The sequence below is a fragment of the Pistacia vera genome, unplaced genomic scaffold (genome assembly GCF_008641045.1).
Source record: "Pistacia vera cultivar Batoury unplaced genomic scaffold, PisVer_v2 Contig323, whole genome shotgun sequence".
NCBI lineage: Eukaryota > Viridiplantae > Streptophyta > Magnoliopsida > Sapindales > Anacardiaceae > Pistacia > Pistacia vera.
Window position 1 is genome coordinate 235,771 of NW_022196139.1, and position 17,039 is coordinate 252,809.

The 17,039-nt window shown below is 38.8% G+C and overlaps 2 protein-coding genes across 2 annotated transcripts; one reads left to right on the top strand and one right to left on the bottom strand.

Moving 5' to 3' along the window:
• Window positions 1–11,429: 11,429 nt before the first annotated feature.
• Window positions 11,430–14,582, top strand: LOC116137402 (phospholipase A1 PLIP1, chloroplastic-like). Its single transcript, XM_031423090.1, has 7 exons — window positions 11,430–11,466; window positions 11,590–12,349; window positions 12,681–12,912; window positions 12,985–13,196; window positions 13,352–13,411; window positions 13,490–13,906; window positions 13,997–14,582. The coding sequence occupies exons 2-7, from the start codon at window positions 11,669–11,671 to the stop codon at window positions 14,411–14,413; spliced, it is 2,019 nt and encodes a 672-aa protein (XP_031278950.1). The 5' UTR covers window positions 11,430–11,466; window positions 11,590–11,668; the 3' UTR covers window positions 14,414–14,582.
• A 124-nt stretch (window positions 14,583–14,706) lies between these two features.
• Window positions 14,707–16,743, bottom strand: LOC116137374 (zinc finger CCCH domain-containing protein 1-like). The gene is made up of 3 exons (XM_031423057.1): window positions 16,653–16,743; window positions 15,737–16,560; window positions 14,707–15,234 (listed from the first exon to the last, which is right to left on the bottom strand). The coding sequence occupies exons 1-3, from the start codon at window positions 16,687–16,689 to the stop codon at window positions 15,127–15,129; spliced, it is 969 nt and encodes a 322-aa protein (XP_031278917.1). The 5' UTR covers window positions 16,690–16,743; the 3' UTR covers window positions 14,707–15,126.
• Window positions 16,744–17,039: the final 296 nt, after the last annotated feature.

Below are 17,039 nucleotides of genomic sequence, written 5' to 3' on the forward strand. Positions count from 1 at the left end.
CTGAAGTAAGAACCCTGCAAACCAGAGCTGTTCGTTACACACTCATAGGAGATTGGTTATATAAACGAGGGTTTAGTGCTCCTCTCCTTCGATGTGTAACCGATGAGGAAGCAGACTATATCATGAGGGAGATACATGAAAGAATTTACGGTAATCACACCATCGCACGATCTCTCACCAACAAAGTTGTTCGTCAAGGGTACTACTGGCCCCTACTTCAAGAAGACACCTTCAACTTTGTAAAAAAGTATGACAAATATCAGCAATTCGCAAACATACCGCGAGCTTCTTCCCATTAGCTAATAACCATGACTAGCCCTTAGCCATTCTCCATATGGAGAATTGATCTTATTGGACCCATGCCAACTAGAAAAGGAGGGGTCAAGTATGTGATGGTCGTAGTGGATTATTTCACCAAGTAGGCCGAAGCTGAACCATTGGCCACAATCACTACCAAGAAGCTCAAGGACTTCATCCTAAAAAATATAGTGTGTCGCTATGAAATTCCTCATACCCTCATCTCTAATAATGGGAAACAGTTCGACAACGAGGAATTCAAGCAGTTTTACGATAAGCTAGGGATCCATAAAAAATTCGCCTCAGTCGCAAGATCGTAGGCTAATGGTCAGGTTGAAACTGTCAACAAAACCATCAAGCATACTCTAAAAGCTAAGCTTGGCACTGCCAAGGGTAATTGGGTCGACGACCTCCCAGAAGTCCTATGGGCATACAGGACAACTCTGAGAACCTATATTTCAAAAACACCCTTCTCGCTAGCGTATAGCTGCGAGGCAATGATCCTAGTGGAAGTAGGGATTAGTTCACTTTGGAGAGACCTGTTCAATGAAATAGACAATGAAGCACTTCTGTGTGCAAGTCTGGACTTAGTTGAAGAACATCGCGGTAAGGCTCAGCTAAGGATAGCAGTCTACCAACAGCGCGTGAAAAGATTTTTCGACTCTAAAGTCAGGAGAAGAGACTTCCAGATCGGCGACCTGGCTTTGAAAGAAGTCATTCTCGGTACAAGAGAACCAATTGAGGGACTATTGGGGCTAAACTAGGAAGGCTCATACCGTATCACTAAGGTGATACGATCGAGGACTTATCACCTCAAAAGGCTCAACGGTTCCGAAGTACCACGAGCTTGGAATGTTGAACATCTTCGCCCTTATTATTAGTAATTCCGAACTCGCTTTTTAATTTCCTTGTAAAGACTCCTCTTTTAAGCTTTGTAAATAAGATCACTTTTGTGCGATTTTGTTCCTCGCATTGTTTGTCTTTCTGTTCGCATATGTAATATTTGTAAAGTACAAAATTTATAAGTGTTATCACAAATAGTTAGAGAACGATCTTATGTCCACATGTGTCATGTTTGTGAGGCACAAAAAATTATAAGTGCTCACAAATGATTTAAGAAATAATATTTTTATTTATTAAAACTAAGTACAAATACAAATGTGCGAGCACATGCACGGTTGTGAAAAAGAAAAGCAGAAACAATCACTGGTCTTCGTTACCAGGTCCTGAAGGTGCGATCTCGGTGTCCCTAGGTTGGTCGCCGATCGCCTAGTCAACTGTCGGGTTCTCTGGGACATACTCCTTCGCTGATCATCTTCCGGATAAGGCCCTTGATCTTTCTCCTTCCTCGTCGGCTTTCGCCATGGAAGCGAGGATCCTCTGGTAATCATCGGTGAGGTCTATGTTCGGATTCTTTGGTCACAAGGCATAAATGAACTGAATAGACCAATCAGCGACTTTCCTCTCAATTTCCAGTTCTTGTCGCTTCATATGTTCGGTTAACGAAGCGACGCACCCCTGGGACAATTCGAGGTCCGCCTCAAATGCCCACCTCTGCTTCTCGGTGGTTTCCCACAACTGCACTCTTTCTTCTTCTGCTCGCAAGGCCCGCTCGGAGTTCGCTCGTAGCTCCAGCTCTTTCTCGCCAGCCTCTTTGGTAAGCCCGACCACTGTCCTTTAGAGCTCTTTGACCTCCTATCCCCTCTTCTCCAGCTCGGCCTTCTGGAAGTCCACCGTGCGAAGCGCAACATTCCTCTCTGACATATACTGGTTCACCTGAACGGTGGAAAGGTTTATCTCATTCTGCGTAGCTGCTAAGTCCCGTTTCAGCTGCGTATTCTCCTCTTTCAGCTCAACTAGCCCCCCAGCGGCTTCCAGTTGGGTCTTTTGTTGGGCCAAGTGCATGGCGAGCAAAGACTACATAGCAAAGGAAACATGGGTTAAATTCCATTTCATTGAAAAAACAAGGGAAATATAGGAAAGTCCTCGATGAGGATGAACTCTCTTACCTGGCTTTGCAGTTGAAACACACTGGTCATCAAGTCCACAGGATTGGAGGCCACGAACTATTCAAAGGCCTTGGCGAGCTGGCACTCTAGGAGGGTGAACATCACCAGCTGCAAGTGCTTCGGGAATTGCCCCATAGAGTCCAGCACAGGCGCGCCAGCTCCTACAACAGGTGGCATCTCGCCCACCGTCTCTTTACCCGCTCTCCTCTCAGGTGCTGTAGTCCCCCCTGGCCCTCTATGCGAGCCCTCAGGGGCAAGTGTAATGTCGGTCGCGTGCCTGGAGGGCCTTCTTGAGCGAAAAGCCTAGTAAGGCTGTGACCTCCCAAGCTACATGCCTAAGCCCTTCGGCTTGGACTCTGATTCCTTGACCTACAGCTGCTTCCTTTTCTTGGATTTTTGGGTTGCAACCTTCTGCTTATGAAGAGCCGTCGTAGGCTGGGAAGCTTCCGCTGGTTGTTCAACGGATGTTTGTGCCCCCGACTGCGTTCCTTCGATGAGGTACCATTGGGGCCTGCTTTGGCTGGTCTCGTGGCACCGACCCGGGGAAAGACGAACCCCCTGGCTCTTAACGACCTGGGTACTTTGGGTGGCATGGTCGTTGCATGCAAGTGCCGTTAGGAAAAGAGTTCGCTGCATGCAAAAAATAAGGTTAGCTAAAGCTATGGACACTTACGAAGTAAGGGTTCCTAGGTTGCTTCGGAATTAAAAAAGTCGTACTTCCTCAAGTTAGTGGTCATCACGAGCAGTTTTGTGTCGCGACTCTGCTCGGGCAGGTGACCAAATGTTGTTATTCGATTAAAGTCAGTGAGAGTCGTCAACCTGGTCGTCTTGTTTCCTGCGAAGAAACGGAAGAGTTCGTTAGCAAAGATTAAAAGAAAAGAAAAGAAAAGTTCACCAAGTAAAAGAAGGGAATACTTACTCGGCTCCCTAAAATGGCAAATGTCATCGTAATGGAAAAAGAAAAACTTTGTCTCATATGCCCTAACATTACTGGGGTAATTGAATCTGCCTCCCTCGATCGTGGATCGCTTCGAGAGGTAATAAGAATCCTTATCCTTGCTCTTTTTCAAATAATATGAGCAAGCGAGCTCTAACGCAGTCAACTGGACGAGACCGTTCTCGTCTCCCGGAATATACATAGCCAAGACTATCATATACGTGTTGGGCGTCAGCTGTAAAGGCGCAACCCCAAAGTGATCAAGGACCGACCTAATAAAGGAATGGAAGGGAATCAGTGCTCTGCATTTGAATATATTCTCGGAGATTGCAGCCATTCCCTCTGGCGGATTCCGAGCTGAATATGACATGTACCGGTATACGTCTACGCTAAGTGCGTATTGGTCTACTGCCTTCTGTATTTCCTCTCGGGTGGCCACCGACAGAGTTTTTTACGAGGGACCCGCTAGGGCGTCCTGCGTTGGCAAGCTCGTCCCCTCGTTTGTTTTGGTCGCTGAAGGGTCCATCTCTTCTATGGTCTGAAAAAGAGCGACACACAGGGATTACTCAATCTTCGTACAAAGTTTCGTACGATGACGTGGAAGCACAAAGAACCACAATGTGTCTTCCTTAAACCTTAGAAAAACCCAAAAAATCCTTGGGGACCACCCCTAAAGATTCATGCCCTAAAAGAAACCTATTGCTTACAAAGAAAAAGGAAAGTAATGGAAGGATCTTCCTTACCACTTGGATGTGGGGATTGAACTTCCTGCTATGAACGTCACATGCACACCAACTTGAAGGATGGAAAATTTGGTCTCATGAGAGTTTCTTGCTTTTTTCTAAGAGTGACATTGCTTAAGGCGAGCCTGGGGTTTTATAGTGGGAGAAATGGCGACTGGTTTTCTCGAAGCCAAGCGACGTTTGGGCAGAATACGCCTCTCGTCATTGATCGCGATCATGTGTCATCAATCGGTGAGAAGGAGTAACCGCCACGCTTCGAGAAATTCAATCATCGCTTCCTTCCATTGAAATAAACAAGCGACGGCTCGATTCCCTCGTCCACATTAAATGTGCTCTCATTCCCATTTAATGCCCTAATAGGGAACGTTATTTCAGTATGACTTGCATTTAATGCGCATGGTTGACATTTATTACGCACAGGACACGTATGTCAGAATAAAAATCGTATTATTAATGGGTTGGCTGTCTAGCGCAACGGATAACACCTAAAGAGGTCGTTAGAATAGAACACTCTTCGTTGCATGTCGAATACGGAACAAGGTGATCCCTTGTCTTCAATAGAAACGCACCAAGTTCTATCAGGTCGCGGACCTAGGTCCAGGTACGAGACGCATTGGTACAACGCTGAGTAGGGTCTAATCCAGGTCGCTGACTTTGCGGAAGAAGACATCTCAAGTCGCTCATAGAAATGTGTACCACGACCTCCTTGTAACCAGGTTGGTTTGGCCAGGCATCATTTGGGACATGTCAAATCGAGGCATAATTTTGTTGTTTTCAAGGTTCGATCCTCAAACCTTAAAAACTAGGGGACTTCTGCTATGCCTGAAAAGGTAGGGCTGACGTGGAGCCTTGTCAGCATGGGATGGTCAAAACTTGGGAAGGAAATATGACTGTCCAGATGCAGCCATGTCGCGTAATGGCGCAAGTGGCACGCCTTCGTCAATGTAGTAGGTGAGTGTCAGGCTAGCAGGTGGTTGGAAATCGTCCACGTGTCCAAACCTTGCATAAGTCGAGAAAATCCCTCAGGCAGGTGAACAATGGGACGCAGAAAAGGATTTGCATGGTATCCCCATCTTATAGATTTAGTAATCATTACCTTGGTTTCTCCCACTATAAATAGAGATATTTTCTCTCATTTGCGGGATTGGCTAATATTACTCTAAAATAGCTTACTCTCTCTCTCTCTCTCTCTTGTATTCTCTCTAAACGATAGCTCAGCTCGCTGAACGCGGCCTGACCTTTATCCTCTTGTTAATACAATAGCAGTGGACGCAGGATGCGCTTTTGATCATCCGAACTACTTTAAACATTGTCTCTCACCCTTTATTTAACTTAATATTCCCATATCACGCGTGTCTTCTGAGTCCGTTTAGCATTTCACACGTGCGAGTAGTTGGTGTCTAAAATCGAACATCAACACTGTTCTATATTTAAATTTGAAAAAAAACATTTTATAAGATTATCTAAATTAGCATATCATATCATATCTAATGTACCTTTATATCAAATCTAAGGTAACTGTGACCATATATTATGTGAGAATAGAGAATCACTTTCTAATTTTAATTATTCACCAGAAAAGCATGTTATACCTTATACGCTTTATTTTGGCAGCACCTTGTTTGGGAATGAGTTGGGTTAGGTCCAAATTATGTCATGAAAAAGTTAGGGAGGGAGGTCTTAAAGGTAAAGAAGAGGAGCATCATGTGATTTTGATAAAAGACAAATTATGCACAGTGCACGGAATTCATCTTCAGCTTTTTTTTTTTTTTTTTTTTTTTTTTCCTTGCCACATTCAATGTCCTAATCCAGCTGCTGCGAAAAAAGCAATTGAATTCGACAACACTGCCAAATCGGATTTAACTTGCCCAATAAAAGTAATATTATTTTATTAAGTTCAAACTTGAGGCACAATAATAAGGCATTTCTGGATCTTTCGTGGAATATCCAACTTGTGTAATGTAACATCAAGTCAAGGTTTCAACTTGCTACAGGCTTATTCTCACATACACCACCACCTTTATGATATCATTCCCCTATAAAAAACTAATGAATGGAAATACAGGCGTACAATTGCATTAGTTGGGTAATGAATCGAATATATCTAGAAGTAAGATTTTAATTTATTTTTTTATTATAAGATAAAAAGTTATATGTGACACGGAATATGAAGTATAGTCTAAGTGTAGGGCCATCATTTCAATCTTTGATCTAGTAAAGATGCATCCAATAAAATGAAAGAGAACCGGGACTTGCACTTGCACTTGATAAAAACTAAAAAGTAACTAAATCACATAAAACAAATACAAAGTTCATCAAGATTCAGATGCTCAAGTATTGGGAGTCCAGTCATATTAGCTTGGTCCAAACCGGATTCCTTACAACCATGGCCACCAATGCTATGTTAAAGGAAGACAGACATAAATGTTATTCGGTGATTTATTTGTTTATATTCAAACACCCCTGTAGATTTTGGGTACAAGAAAAAGTATTCTCATTTTCATACCCTTTTGTATATAAGTGAGCAGCCTCCAGACCATCGCAATATATGAATATTTGAATGACCTTTTTTTTTTAAGGAGATATTCTTTCATAATAAACTTGTAATTTATACAACCAAATTTACTATTGATCTAATAACGTTATTTGGTCAATATAAAATTCCCTATTGTAAATTGGAATAGATAAAAAAATTCATTAATGTCATCGTTTCTGTGGATTCAAAGTAAAAATTGATGAAAAAATAATATACATTAAGATGGATGTGTTAATTCACGGTCATGATAAACTATTATCCAAACCTATGGGAGATGGGACTTTTTCTCCAAAGCGGCCAAATAAATTTCTACTATTGTCTAAACAATAGTTTACCTATTCAATTAGCATCAATTTTATCCTGTCCCTCAAGACAGAATCCAAACACCCTAATAATTTTACAAGAAAAAAGAGTTAAGAGAAATAATAAGCTCATCTATTTTTGGCAAAACACAACGGCTTATCTTTATATCCATTGATCATTCGGACAGATTTCAGGACCACTCTCGCACCACAAACTAGCCAAACGTTGAGGTATTACATCAAGAGATGCATGAGGATAACGTGTAATTTGATAAGTGGGTAATGGTAAGACCTCATAATTTAAAAGAAACTTTAGGCGTTTGAGTTTGTGTCAGAAACGAAGCGTTTAATGTGAGTGAAAGAGAGGATAAGATACTAATAAGTAACGTGGTGGTTATGGATACTGCGGTTTGAGTTTGACTTGGATGTTAAGGTCTAACGTCAATTCACTAGTCCAATTAAGTTCTTCAATGGGCGGTGCGGTGTGAGTCGCGTGACTAATAATGGCCAAACAGCGAACATTCAATCTTTTAGTAAAGAATTGATAACTGATGATAAAGACAAGAGATATTAAAAACCGAAACGACAAATGAGCCAAACTTACCCCCGTAACAAAAGGTTATATGCCCACGAATCGTCGTTGTGCTTTGCTTACCTCGGAATGCCGCACCATGACTTAAAATATATAATTTAATCAACTGGATAAGGAATTCTTACCTAACATATTGTTTTCATTCTTTTAAGCAAGCTTAAGGAACATTTTAAAATTGTTATGCCAAAAATACACAAGGATGTTACTACATCAATCAATCAGAGCTTAGCAAACACTTAAAAAAGTAAATTGGTATTAATTGTCAAAACTCAAACTATCTTAAATATTAGTTATCAAAACCCAAACTACCTCAAAAATATATTATATAACACATATCCCACCTTTATCAAAATAAAATATCAGGATAAATGAGAGTTTTTTATGTGTCAATGCAATTTGTAAAAACACTCATTATGTTAAGCTCAAAGGTGTATAAATTGACACATTTCTTTATGAAAAAAATAAAAAAAAATTAGGTTGGGCATATGAGAGCTAGACATACATTTGAGCTTCAACAATTATTTTTCTCCGTAAACAAAATATTACACCATTTTTGTATGTCTTACAGGCAATATCAAAAAAAAAAAAAAAAATTAGAAAATAATAAAATAGCAATAGACGTGAGATTTGCTTTAAGCATCCGAACCACTATAAAAATCTCTCTTGTCAATCTTTTATTTATGTTTTTACAAACATATGTCACCATAACTCTCATAATCATTTCACGTGTAATTTTTAAAACTCTCTTAGTACTTTGCACATGCGACGTTGTTTGTGTCAGAATCACGTATCAACAAAAATCCTTTTGGTATTAATTTACAAAACATAATTTATGTTCAATGCACTACAAATTTGAACCCCGCTCATCTGGACAATCAATTGTCATGGGCATTTACTGACAACCCAAGGAGATGTTTGGATCATATAATGTTTTATTATAGGGGATATTATATTAACAGAAAAAAAGACCACCTTGAAGATTACTAGAAATGTTTAGAAAATGTATTTGGTTGATTCGAATAAATTGGTGAATAATATGTTTGGTTGGGAGGATAAATGAGTGGATATGTTATATAGATTACTAAATTACCCTTCTTTTTTAAATATTACTTCCTCTGTTTCTTTATAAAAGTCATTTTAAGGGTATTAATTTTTTTTCAAAATAAATGACGTTCTCTTTTTTCAATGTTTTCTTACCCACATCTTCATTTTCCAGCCCCCCATCTCCTCTCTCTACCTTTTTCTCTACCCTGCCCACACTCCTCTCTCTCTCTCTCTCTTTATCTATCTCTTCCCCTTATCTCTTCTCTTTCACAATTTCTCTCTTTTTATTTTAATATTTCACACATGTGTTGTAGGAAAGAAAACAAAATTTTCCCACTCAATATAAGGAAAAAGTCAATTCTCTGCACAGTTTTTGATTTATTAAAAACTGCGTAAAAACTTAAAACGACAGTTATATTGAAACAAAGGGAGTAATATAATAATATTTTTTTTATTTGTTTTTAAATAATTTCTTTTAACCCCCCACTTTTTAGATTTAGCAAAAACACTTTAGCAACCAAAAACGTTTTAAACTTAACAAAAACATCCTTACCCAATTTCGAGAATAATTTTTTACAAATCAACTAAACATCATGATCTGCTCAATTTAAAAATATTATCCCAGTTATCTAATATTACCCTACCCAAACGGCCCAAGAAATAATAAAAAACGTCAACAGAAGTTTTCATCTCCAGTTTAAGTGAGTATAACATTATAGCAAACTGATATAATATGACCCAAAATCAAAATCTCGGGCCGAAACATGACCCAACTAATTACACGTATGCCCAGTCCATTAGAAAAGACGAGGAAGAACTGACACTGAGACATGAAAAACACGTGAGAAGTTAGAACCGGGTGGGCAGAAGAGTGACGTCATTAAGGTACATGACACGACACGTGTTAACACAAAGAAAAGAGATTCGGTGACGGTGGGGGAGCGGGAGGGGGAGGGCTGAGGAGGAGGAGGGTGGTAGAACTAGAATCTTTGTTAAGAAAACGTGGCAAGTGTTTAAAATGGGAAGAGATGTAGGCGCAGTTTCGGTTTCTATCATAATTCGTAACGTCACTGGAATTGGCGGGAAAGCAAAACAAATAAGGCAGGAGGTGCACATGCCACCAAGCTCACAAAATGTGTAGCCTACTGGCACTCACTACTTCATGCAACCACACATTTGGCTACTCACCACTTCCTTAAATCCCACAAATTCATAAATACATTAGTGGCATTTACGTCAAAGAAAAAATTACATGTTTAAAGGTGGTAACGCTTATAAAACATCCACGTGATTAGATTCTCTGGTACGTGGACACTTTTTCAGGCGATTCTTTGAATCGATTCCTCTTATATATAAATTACTCAGATCTCCCCGAAGAGAAAGAAACCAATTGTACAAATAAGAGTCGCGATAATTGAGCGTCTTGTCCGAATACACCTTCAAACAACAACATACAAATTCACATTCCCGTTGCCGCTTAGCTTCCTTGTCTAAATATTTTGAAATGTCAAGGCTTTTGTTTCTGGTAGATTACATCGATGGGATTATGTCAATGTGAGCTATATAAATGTATAACTTAGCTTTCCCTTTCAATGCCGCCGTCACTTCCATTGGAATGATCAGATTCTGGAAGGAAATAACAGCATGAAGGCTTGAATATTCTAGGTACTTTTGATTTTCTACAAAGCTCTTTCGGTTTTGTTCCGAGTTTACGGTCTTCTATATGCATATGATTATCAGAATTATTGTTACTAATTAATTACATTAAACTCAACAAAAGTTTCCTTCTCTGACTTTCTTCAAGTTTTTGTTTGATCAACCAAATTAGAGCTAAAAAATGGCTACAACTCATCTAGGTGCTGTTTCCCCCTGGTCTGGGCCAGGCTAGGCTGGGCCCAATCCCCGTGCAGTTTCTTTCTCCCCTTTTCTTTCATTGGGTTGAACTGAATAATACAGTCTTAGTTTGTATTTAATTATAATTTACTTTGGCATTGTAAGTTGCGGTATATTCATAAACGTTATATATTTAATAGTGGCTTTGTTAGTTCCGATTTGATAAAGAGTTATTAAGATTAAAACAACGTCGGTCCCAACCTTTTAAAATTTTCGATAATTTCAAGAGTTTATTTAATAGAATTATGTGACCACATGCTTTTCAAAGTTGTAACCCCTATGTGAAACACTCCTTTTAGTTTTTAGTTTCTTTTCTATAACCACCTAATTTTTGTAATTAGTGGCAGATATAATCGAGGACGGACATTTTCAAGAATGGGAGATACTTAGATTTGGAACGGTAACCTGAAAGGTAAAGCCTCGAGCCTCCCATTAAGACCAGCACCATCAAACTTTTTTCGCTTAAGACAAATTTCGTTACACAACCTTCTACTGTTTGGACTGACCACTTCTGCATATGTCTTTTTATGAACCATACACCTTCAAAGTGTATTCAACAACCCCATTTCTAAGAGATTCATTTTGCATATTATTGATTTCAATGTAACCGAAACTTTTTTCTTAGTAAATATATTTCTGCTTTGAATTTTTTCAAATTTAAGTTTCAATCCCGGATTTAGTTTACGTTTGAACATAGAAGAATCGAAAATATTGGATTAAATTTGCTTAAAGATATTAGTGAAGTGAGTAAACCTAGGAGGATAGGAGTCACCGTTATTAAATTTAACAGTAGTGATAATGTTAGTCGCTGAAGGAGCATATTTGATTCCATTAAGCTAAAAGTAATCAAGTATAATCTAAAACTTTACCGTTTAGTACCTAGATTAACACATACTCTAAGTACGGTTGGTGATGGAAACCTCATCTTGGACAAACCTATTTATGTGTCTTTTTTTTAATGACTTGTATAGCCTCAATTTCGTAACAGTCTTATATAGCCATAAGCCGATAGCCTATAATTTGGTAATTTGACCAAATGCAAAAACATTGTGGCATCTTGATCGTCTTGTTGTTATCGAGGTTGTTCTTGGTTCTCCAAGGTGTCTTCATAAGGTTTGTTGCCATAACTAGTTTGTTTTCAGTAACTCCGCCAAAATCTCCAAGTTTTTAGTTTCAGCACTAATTATATATGTATTTTTATACATTGTTCGTTAAAAGAGGTTGGTTATTTATCAGGCTTAGCCAAGGGGTGGAAAGTGTTAATTATCAGTAGGAGGAGTGCTAGCATTTGTGGAACAAAAATCTGATACAAGTGATGGCATATACAACAGTGAGCATTGCTACCTCCCCAGTTGGCACAAAAACTAAAGACATCTTCCGAGAAAATGATGGTCTTCGTAGATCACAGTCAGGCAAAGATCTTTGTAAACAAGCAGGTCTTCGAAGGTCTTATTCTGATAACAACCTTTGTCACTCTATAAATCGTGTACGTGCAGCATCAACTCAGCCAAAACTGAAGAGCAGCCCTTCAGTTGGATTCTTCCCATTTCAGATAACTAGCTCTATAATCCCAAATTCAGTAAGATCGTTTTTATTTGAACCTGAAACGAGTAAAGATATGAATATAGAAGAGAAGGACATGAATATTGTTGTTGACGATGCTGAGGAGAGCAGTGAAGAAGAAAAGAAAATAAATAGGGCAAATTGGGTGGAGAGGCTTATGCAAATCAGAAAAGAATGGGCGAGTAGGCCGCAAGAAGAGAATAAAGATGGAGAAGATGCTCGTGAAGAGGATGAAAATAGTTTTCGTGAGTGTGATGCAGATGAGGGTGGTTGTGAGGTAGGTTATGGTTCTGAAGTCGAAGAAGGAGGTGAAGTTGGATATGACCGTGAATCCTTCTCAAGATTATTGGTTAGAGTACCATTGTCTGATACCAAGCTATTTTCTCAACTGGCTTTCTTGTGTAACATCGCTTATGTGATACCTGAGATTAAGGTATGTGTTTTTCTTTTCTTGCACATCATGTTTGCCTATCACCCAATTAGACAATTTCTTAATTAGAAACAACCAATAGAATGGCTAGTCTGAGGACTGTCCAAAGCTTTTTGAACTTCACTATATGTCTAGTTGATAACATGGCATCGACTAACTATTCTAGCTAAAATTTTAACTTTGGATTGTAGAAACTATTAAAAGAGAAAATGATTAATTTCCCAGGATTTGTAATCATAGTTTTTCTTTTACTCATTTTATTATCAAAGTAGCTGGGAGTAAATTAAACATATCTTGCTAGACAAAGAAATAAATTCACCCTTGTAATATGCAGGCTAAGGATTTGAGAAGGTACTATGGCATTCAGTTTGTAACATCTTCCCTCGAAAAGAAAGCAGAGGCAACTGCCATAAAAGATGAACTCAATCAAGACTCTATTTGTGTACCCGACCCAATAGCCGCTCAATCTTATTCAGAAAACACTCTGAAACTTGAGCAGATACGTCCAACTCGACCATCTGTTGCTTCTAAGATTGCGGCATCAGCTGCATCTTATGTTCAATCTCGTGCTAAGGACCTTCTGTCTCTTGGCTCTGATTCACGCGAGGATGATGGTATAAATTTATGTGACAATAGAGACCAACCACAAGAAGTTGAAGGGAATTCTCCTCGAGTATATAAATCAGAGGTAGCTGCTTACGTAGCAGCATCAACAATGACTGCAGTTGTTGCAGCAGGAGAGAAGGAAAAGCTAGAGGCTGCAAAGGATCTTCAGTCCCTTCATTCTTCACCTTGTGAATGGTTTGTTTGTGACGATTCAAGCACATACACTCGCTGCTTTGTGATTCAGGTCAATTCCTTTTTCCTCCTCCATCTTACTTCATATCCATAATTTTTTAACAACCATGAAGTGTTTATATGAAACAGTTATTCTACTTCATTTTCAATACAGATTGACATTAGTATTACTGAATGCCTGACGTGCTAGTATTCTTTCTGTTGCAGGGATCGGACTCCCTGGCATCTTGGCAAGCTAATCTTTTCTTCGAGCCTACTAGATTTGAGGTGAGCTGAAAGAGCACCTTTCCATTAGAATAATAAAAGAAAACTAACATCATTAAAATCTTACTGCCTTTCTCTCAGGGAACAGATGTGCTTGTTCATAGGGGAATTTATGAAGCTGCAAAAGGAATATACGAGCAATTCATGCCAGAGATCATGGACCATCTAAATAAATATGGTGATCGTGCAAAGCTTCAATTTACTGGTCATTCGCTTGGTGGTAGTCTCTCTCTTCTTGTAAATTTGATGCTATTGACTAGAAATATTGTCAAGCCCTCTTGTCTTCGACCAGTCGTTACCTTTGGTTCACCGTCTGTGTTCTGTGGAGGCCGAAAGATACTCGATTATTTGGGATTGGACGAGAGCCATGTTCATTGTGTGATGATGCATAGAGATATTGTACCTAGAGCCTTCTCCTGTAACTATCCCAACCATGTGGCCTTAGTCCTCAAGCGTCTGAATGGTCCCTTACGATCACACCCTTGTCTAAATAAAAACGTAAGTATCTCATTCATGATACAAACAAATCACAACCATTCTTCAATCTACTTTCTAAGTTTATTGACTACCGTCTGGTTGTTTATGCAGAAACTGTTATACTCTCCATTGGGCAAAATTTTTGTTCTCCAACCGAATGAGAAATCATCTCCTTCGCATCCACTTCTTCCTCCGGGGAATGCTCTATATGCCCTAGACAAGACCCAGTTTGGGTACACCAGCGCATTAAATTCCTTCCTAAACTGTCCCCACCCTTTAGATACTCTAAGTGATCCTACTGCATATGGTTCAGAAGGCACAATCCTTAGAGACCATGACTCAAGCAATTACTTGAAAGCTGTAAATGGAGTTCTAAGACAACATACAAGGATGGTGTTTCGTAAAGCCAGAAAACAGAGGAATCTATTATGGCCTTTGCTTACTTCACCTTCTCCACACGCCTGGAGCCATGAAAATAACTTGCAGGGTGACAAGTTGTTGACGAAGGAGGTTATGACTGGTGTTTGAAGCCATTTACGGGGTGATCCGTTAATACATTAAATTGGGGGATTTAATTTATTCTCTCTGTGTGTATCTCTTTCATGTACAGCTGCTATACATAAGTTCTTACTCCATACGAATGTGTTATTCATCACCGACTAACACTGTTAATAAAATAAATTGCACAGGTTTCTCCTCTCTTTCTTTTGCATATGGACTCTCTCATCGAAATAATTTTTCCACTAGTTGAAACACGGAATATGTACCATTAAAAGTATTAAGAAGAACAAAATTAGAAGAAAGCAGAGCTTCTTAAGGGCAAAAAAGTATATTACTCTCAAGTAATACATATATGTATTATAATGGTGATAAAAAACCATTCAATATCAGAGCAATTAAGAAAGAAATTACAAAGAAAATTGCTAACATTACAGGAGAAGACTTCAGAGGATGGCCATACTACTTTGTTTCTGGAGTTTAAATCATGTTAAATCCTTGGGAAAAATACTACAAATTGACGATACCCAATGTAAACAATATAGGATCATCGTCAACTATTATTAATCATCCACCAAGAGGGAAGAGAAAGTATCAAGCCTGGGCACTTAAACAATCACCCAAAGGAGGTAGCTCGAAACCTGACCCAGTAATTCCACATCTGCCCAAAGATACGTGTAAATCATTGACATTGAAGAAGGATTTACAGTCCACAGGACCAAAAGGCAAAGAAGTTTATGAGATTATTTTCTACCCTCTTCGGCCATCCTTTTGCGTATCTCATGAGCTGTATTAAAAATGCCAAGTGTTGGTTGGTTGCATACGAAGCACTTCTTGTTCTTTGCATGATGCTGGGGACAGAAAAGCACAAAAGAGGGACTTGAGTTAGATTATGATTAAATGAGAAAACATATATGAACTTGGTATTAGACATGAAAGTGAGAAGAAAGTTGTAATTATGACCTAAAGAAAGGATGCTCAAGTACAAAATAAACAGAAAACACACCCGTTAAAATGTTAAACATTGACTATGTTTAATAGTAATAAACATTTCTCTAAATCAAAGAAAAATAAGAATTCTAGCTCCATTATCAAGCTTTTATAACATTACTTAAACCTGCAATTTCCCCAAAGACATTTCTTGGAGGAAGTATAACAAGTTGACATCTAGTGTGAATAAAATGTAAACAGAAGCTCTAATCTTCATATAAGAAAAACGTTGCATAACCATTTGGCCAAAGATACAAAATCAACCAATTCATACATGAATATATATATACAACAAAATCAAGGACAAACATTAGATAGATTATGCCTCATTAGTCATTATGATAAAAATGGGACATATTATACCTTTAAAGCACAATGCTCACAGAAGTAGTGCTTGCATTTAGTCATAACAGGATCCACAAAAGGCTGTCTACAAATGAAACAAGCAAAGGGCAACGCGTCATCATCATCTTCATCACTTGGAACTTCGTCACCTTCATCCGCATCATTCCCTCCCATAGCCAAATTTCTCTTCCTTGCCTTCTCTGCTTCCTCCCACTCCTTTTCCATCTGCCACCCAGACTTGTAATCCCCTCGATCATGCATAAACTTACATGAATCACCATACCCACAGTAACCAGTCTCTTTGTAATCTTTGCATATGTCTGGCTGATAATCAAACCTTGCAGATACCCTTATATGAGCAGAAGCTCTAAGAGGGCCATGCGAACCCCCAGCTTTCTCACTTGAAATAGTATGCTCTCTTCGGAAGCCAGCCTTGTGATCAACATATCCATGAATCCCTTTATACAATTTCTCATCACCTGAACCTTTTCCCTTCAAAGCCTCCTCTGATCGCTTAAGGACTTTCTCACGAAGAGCACGAGAGTCTCTTGAGAACTCAGTCTCAGTTTCAAGAGTTGCTGTTGCTTTGCTGTCGTGCTGTACTTGAATTTCCTTTGAAGACTCAAACTGAAATATTCGCTTATCAGTTTCTGCATTTGATTCAGTGGACCTAACGCTCTTAGAGGACCCAGTTGAAAAAAATAGCTTCCCATCAGACTTGGGTGCCTTTTTGAGGTTCTGTAACACTGAACTCTCCGTTTTTGAATCTTCCTCTTCCTCTTCATCCGTAGTTCTTTTTCTAATGTTCTTATTCTTTGATGGCTTTCTAAAGAAATTGCAAACTGAAAATACAGAAGTTTTAGAATTAACAGGAAATGACAACAGCTAATATAAACGAAAATAAAACAAGGCGAAAAAGAAAATAAAAGCAAACCTTGCTCTGACTGTTGAGCTTCGCCTGACTGAGCCATTTAAAAGTAAAAACGCGAAGCTTCAAAAATGCTGTAACCACAGAATATCAGATTACAGCGAAGGAACCTAAAAATACGGCAATCACAGTACCGAAATGGTAAATTAGTTAAAACTCATTTGCTTTAACATTCAAAAGACAAAACCACCCAAAAATCAATCACATATGATCTGAATGCGTAAACCCTAATTGGACGAACACAGTGAAACTAAAACTCGAATGCATAACCAATCAAAGTTCCAGAATGGAGATAGAAAGAGTATATATATCAATTACCTACTGTGAAGGATTATTTCCAGGAGTTGAATTGCTGAGCAAGAATTAGGGTTTTTAGTAAACCGCTCTCCTTTC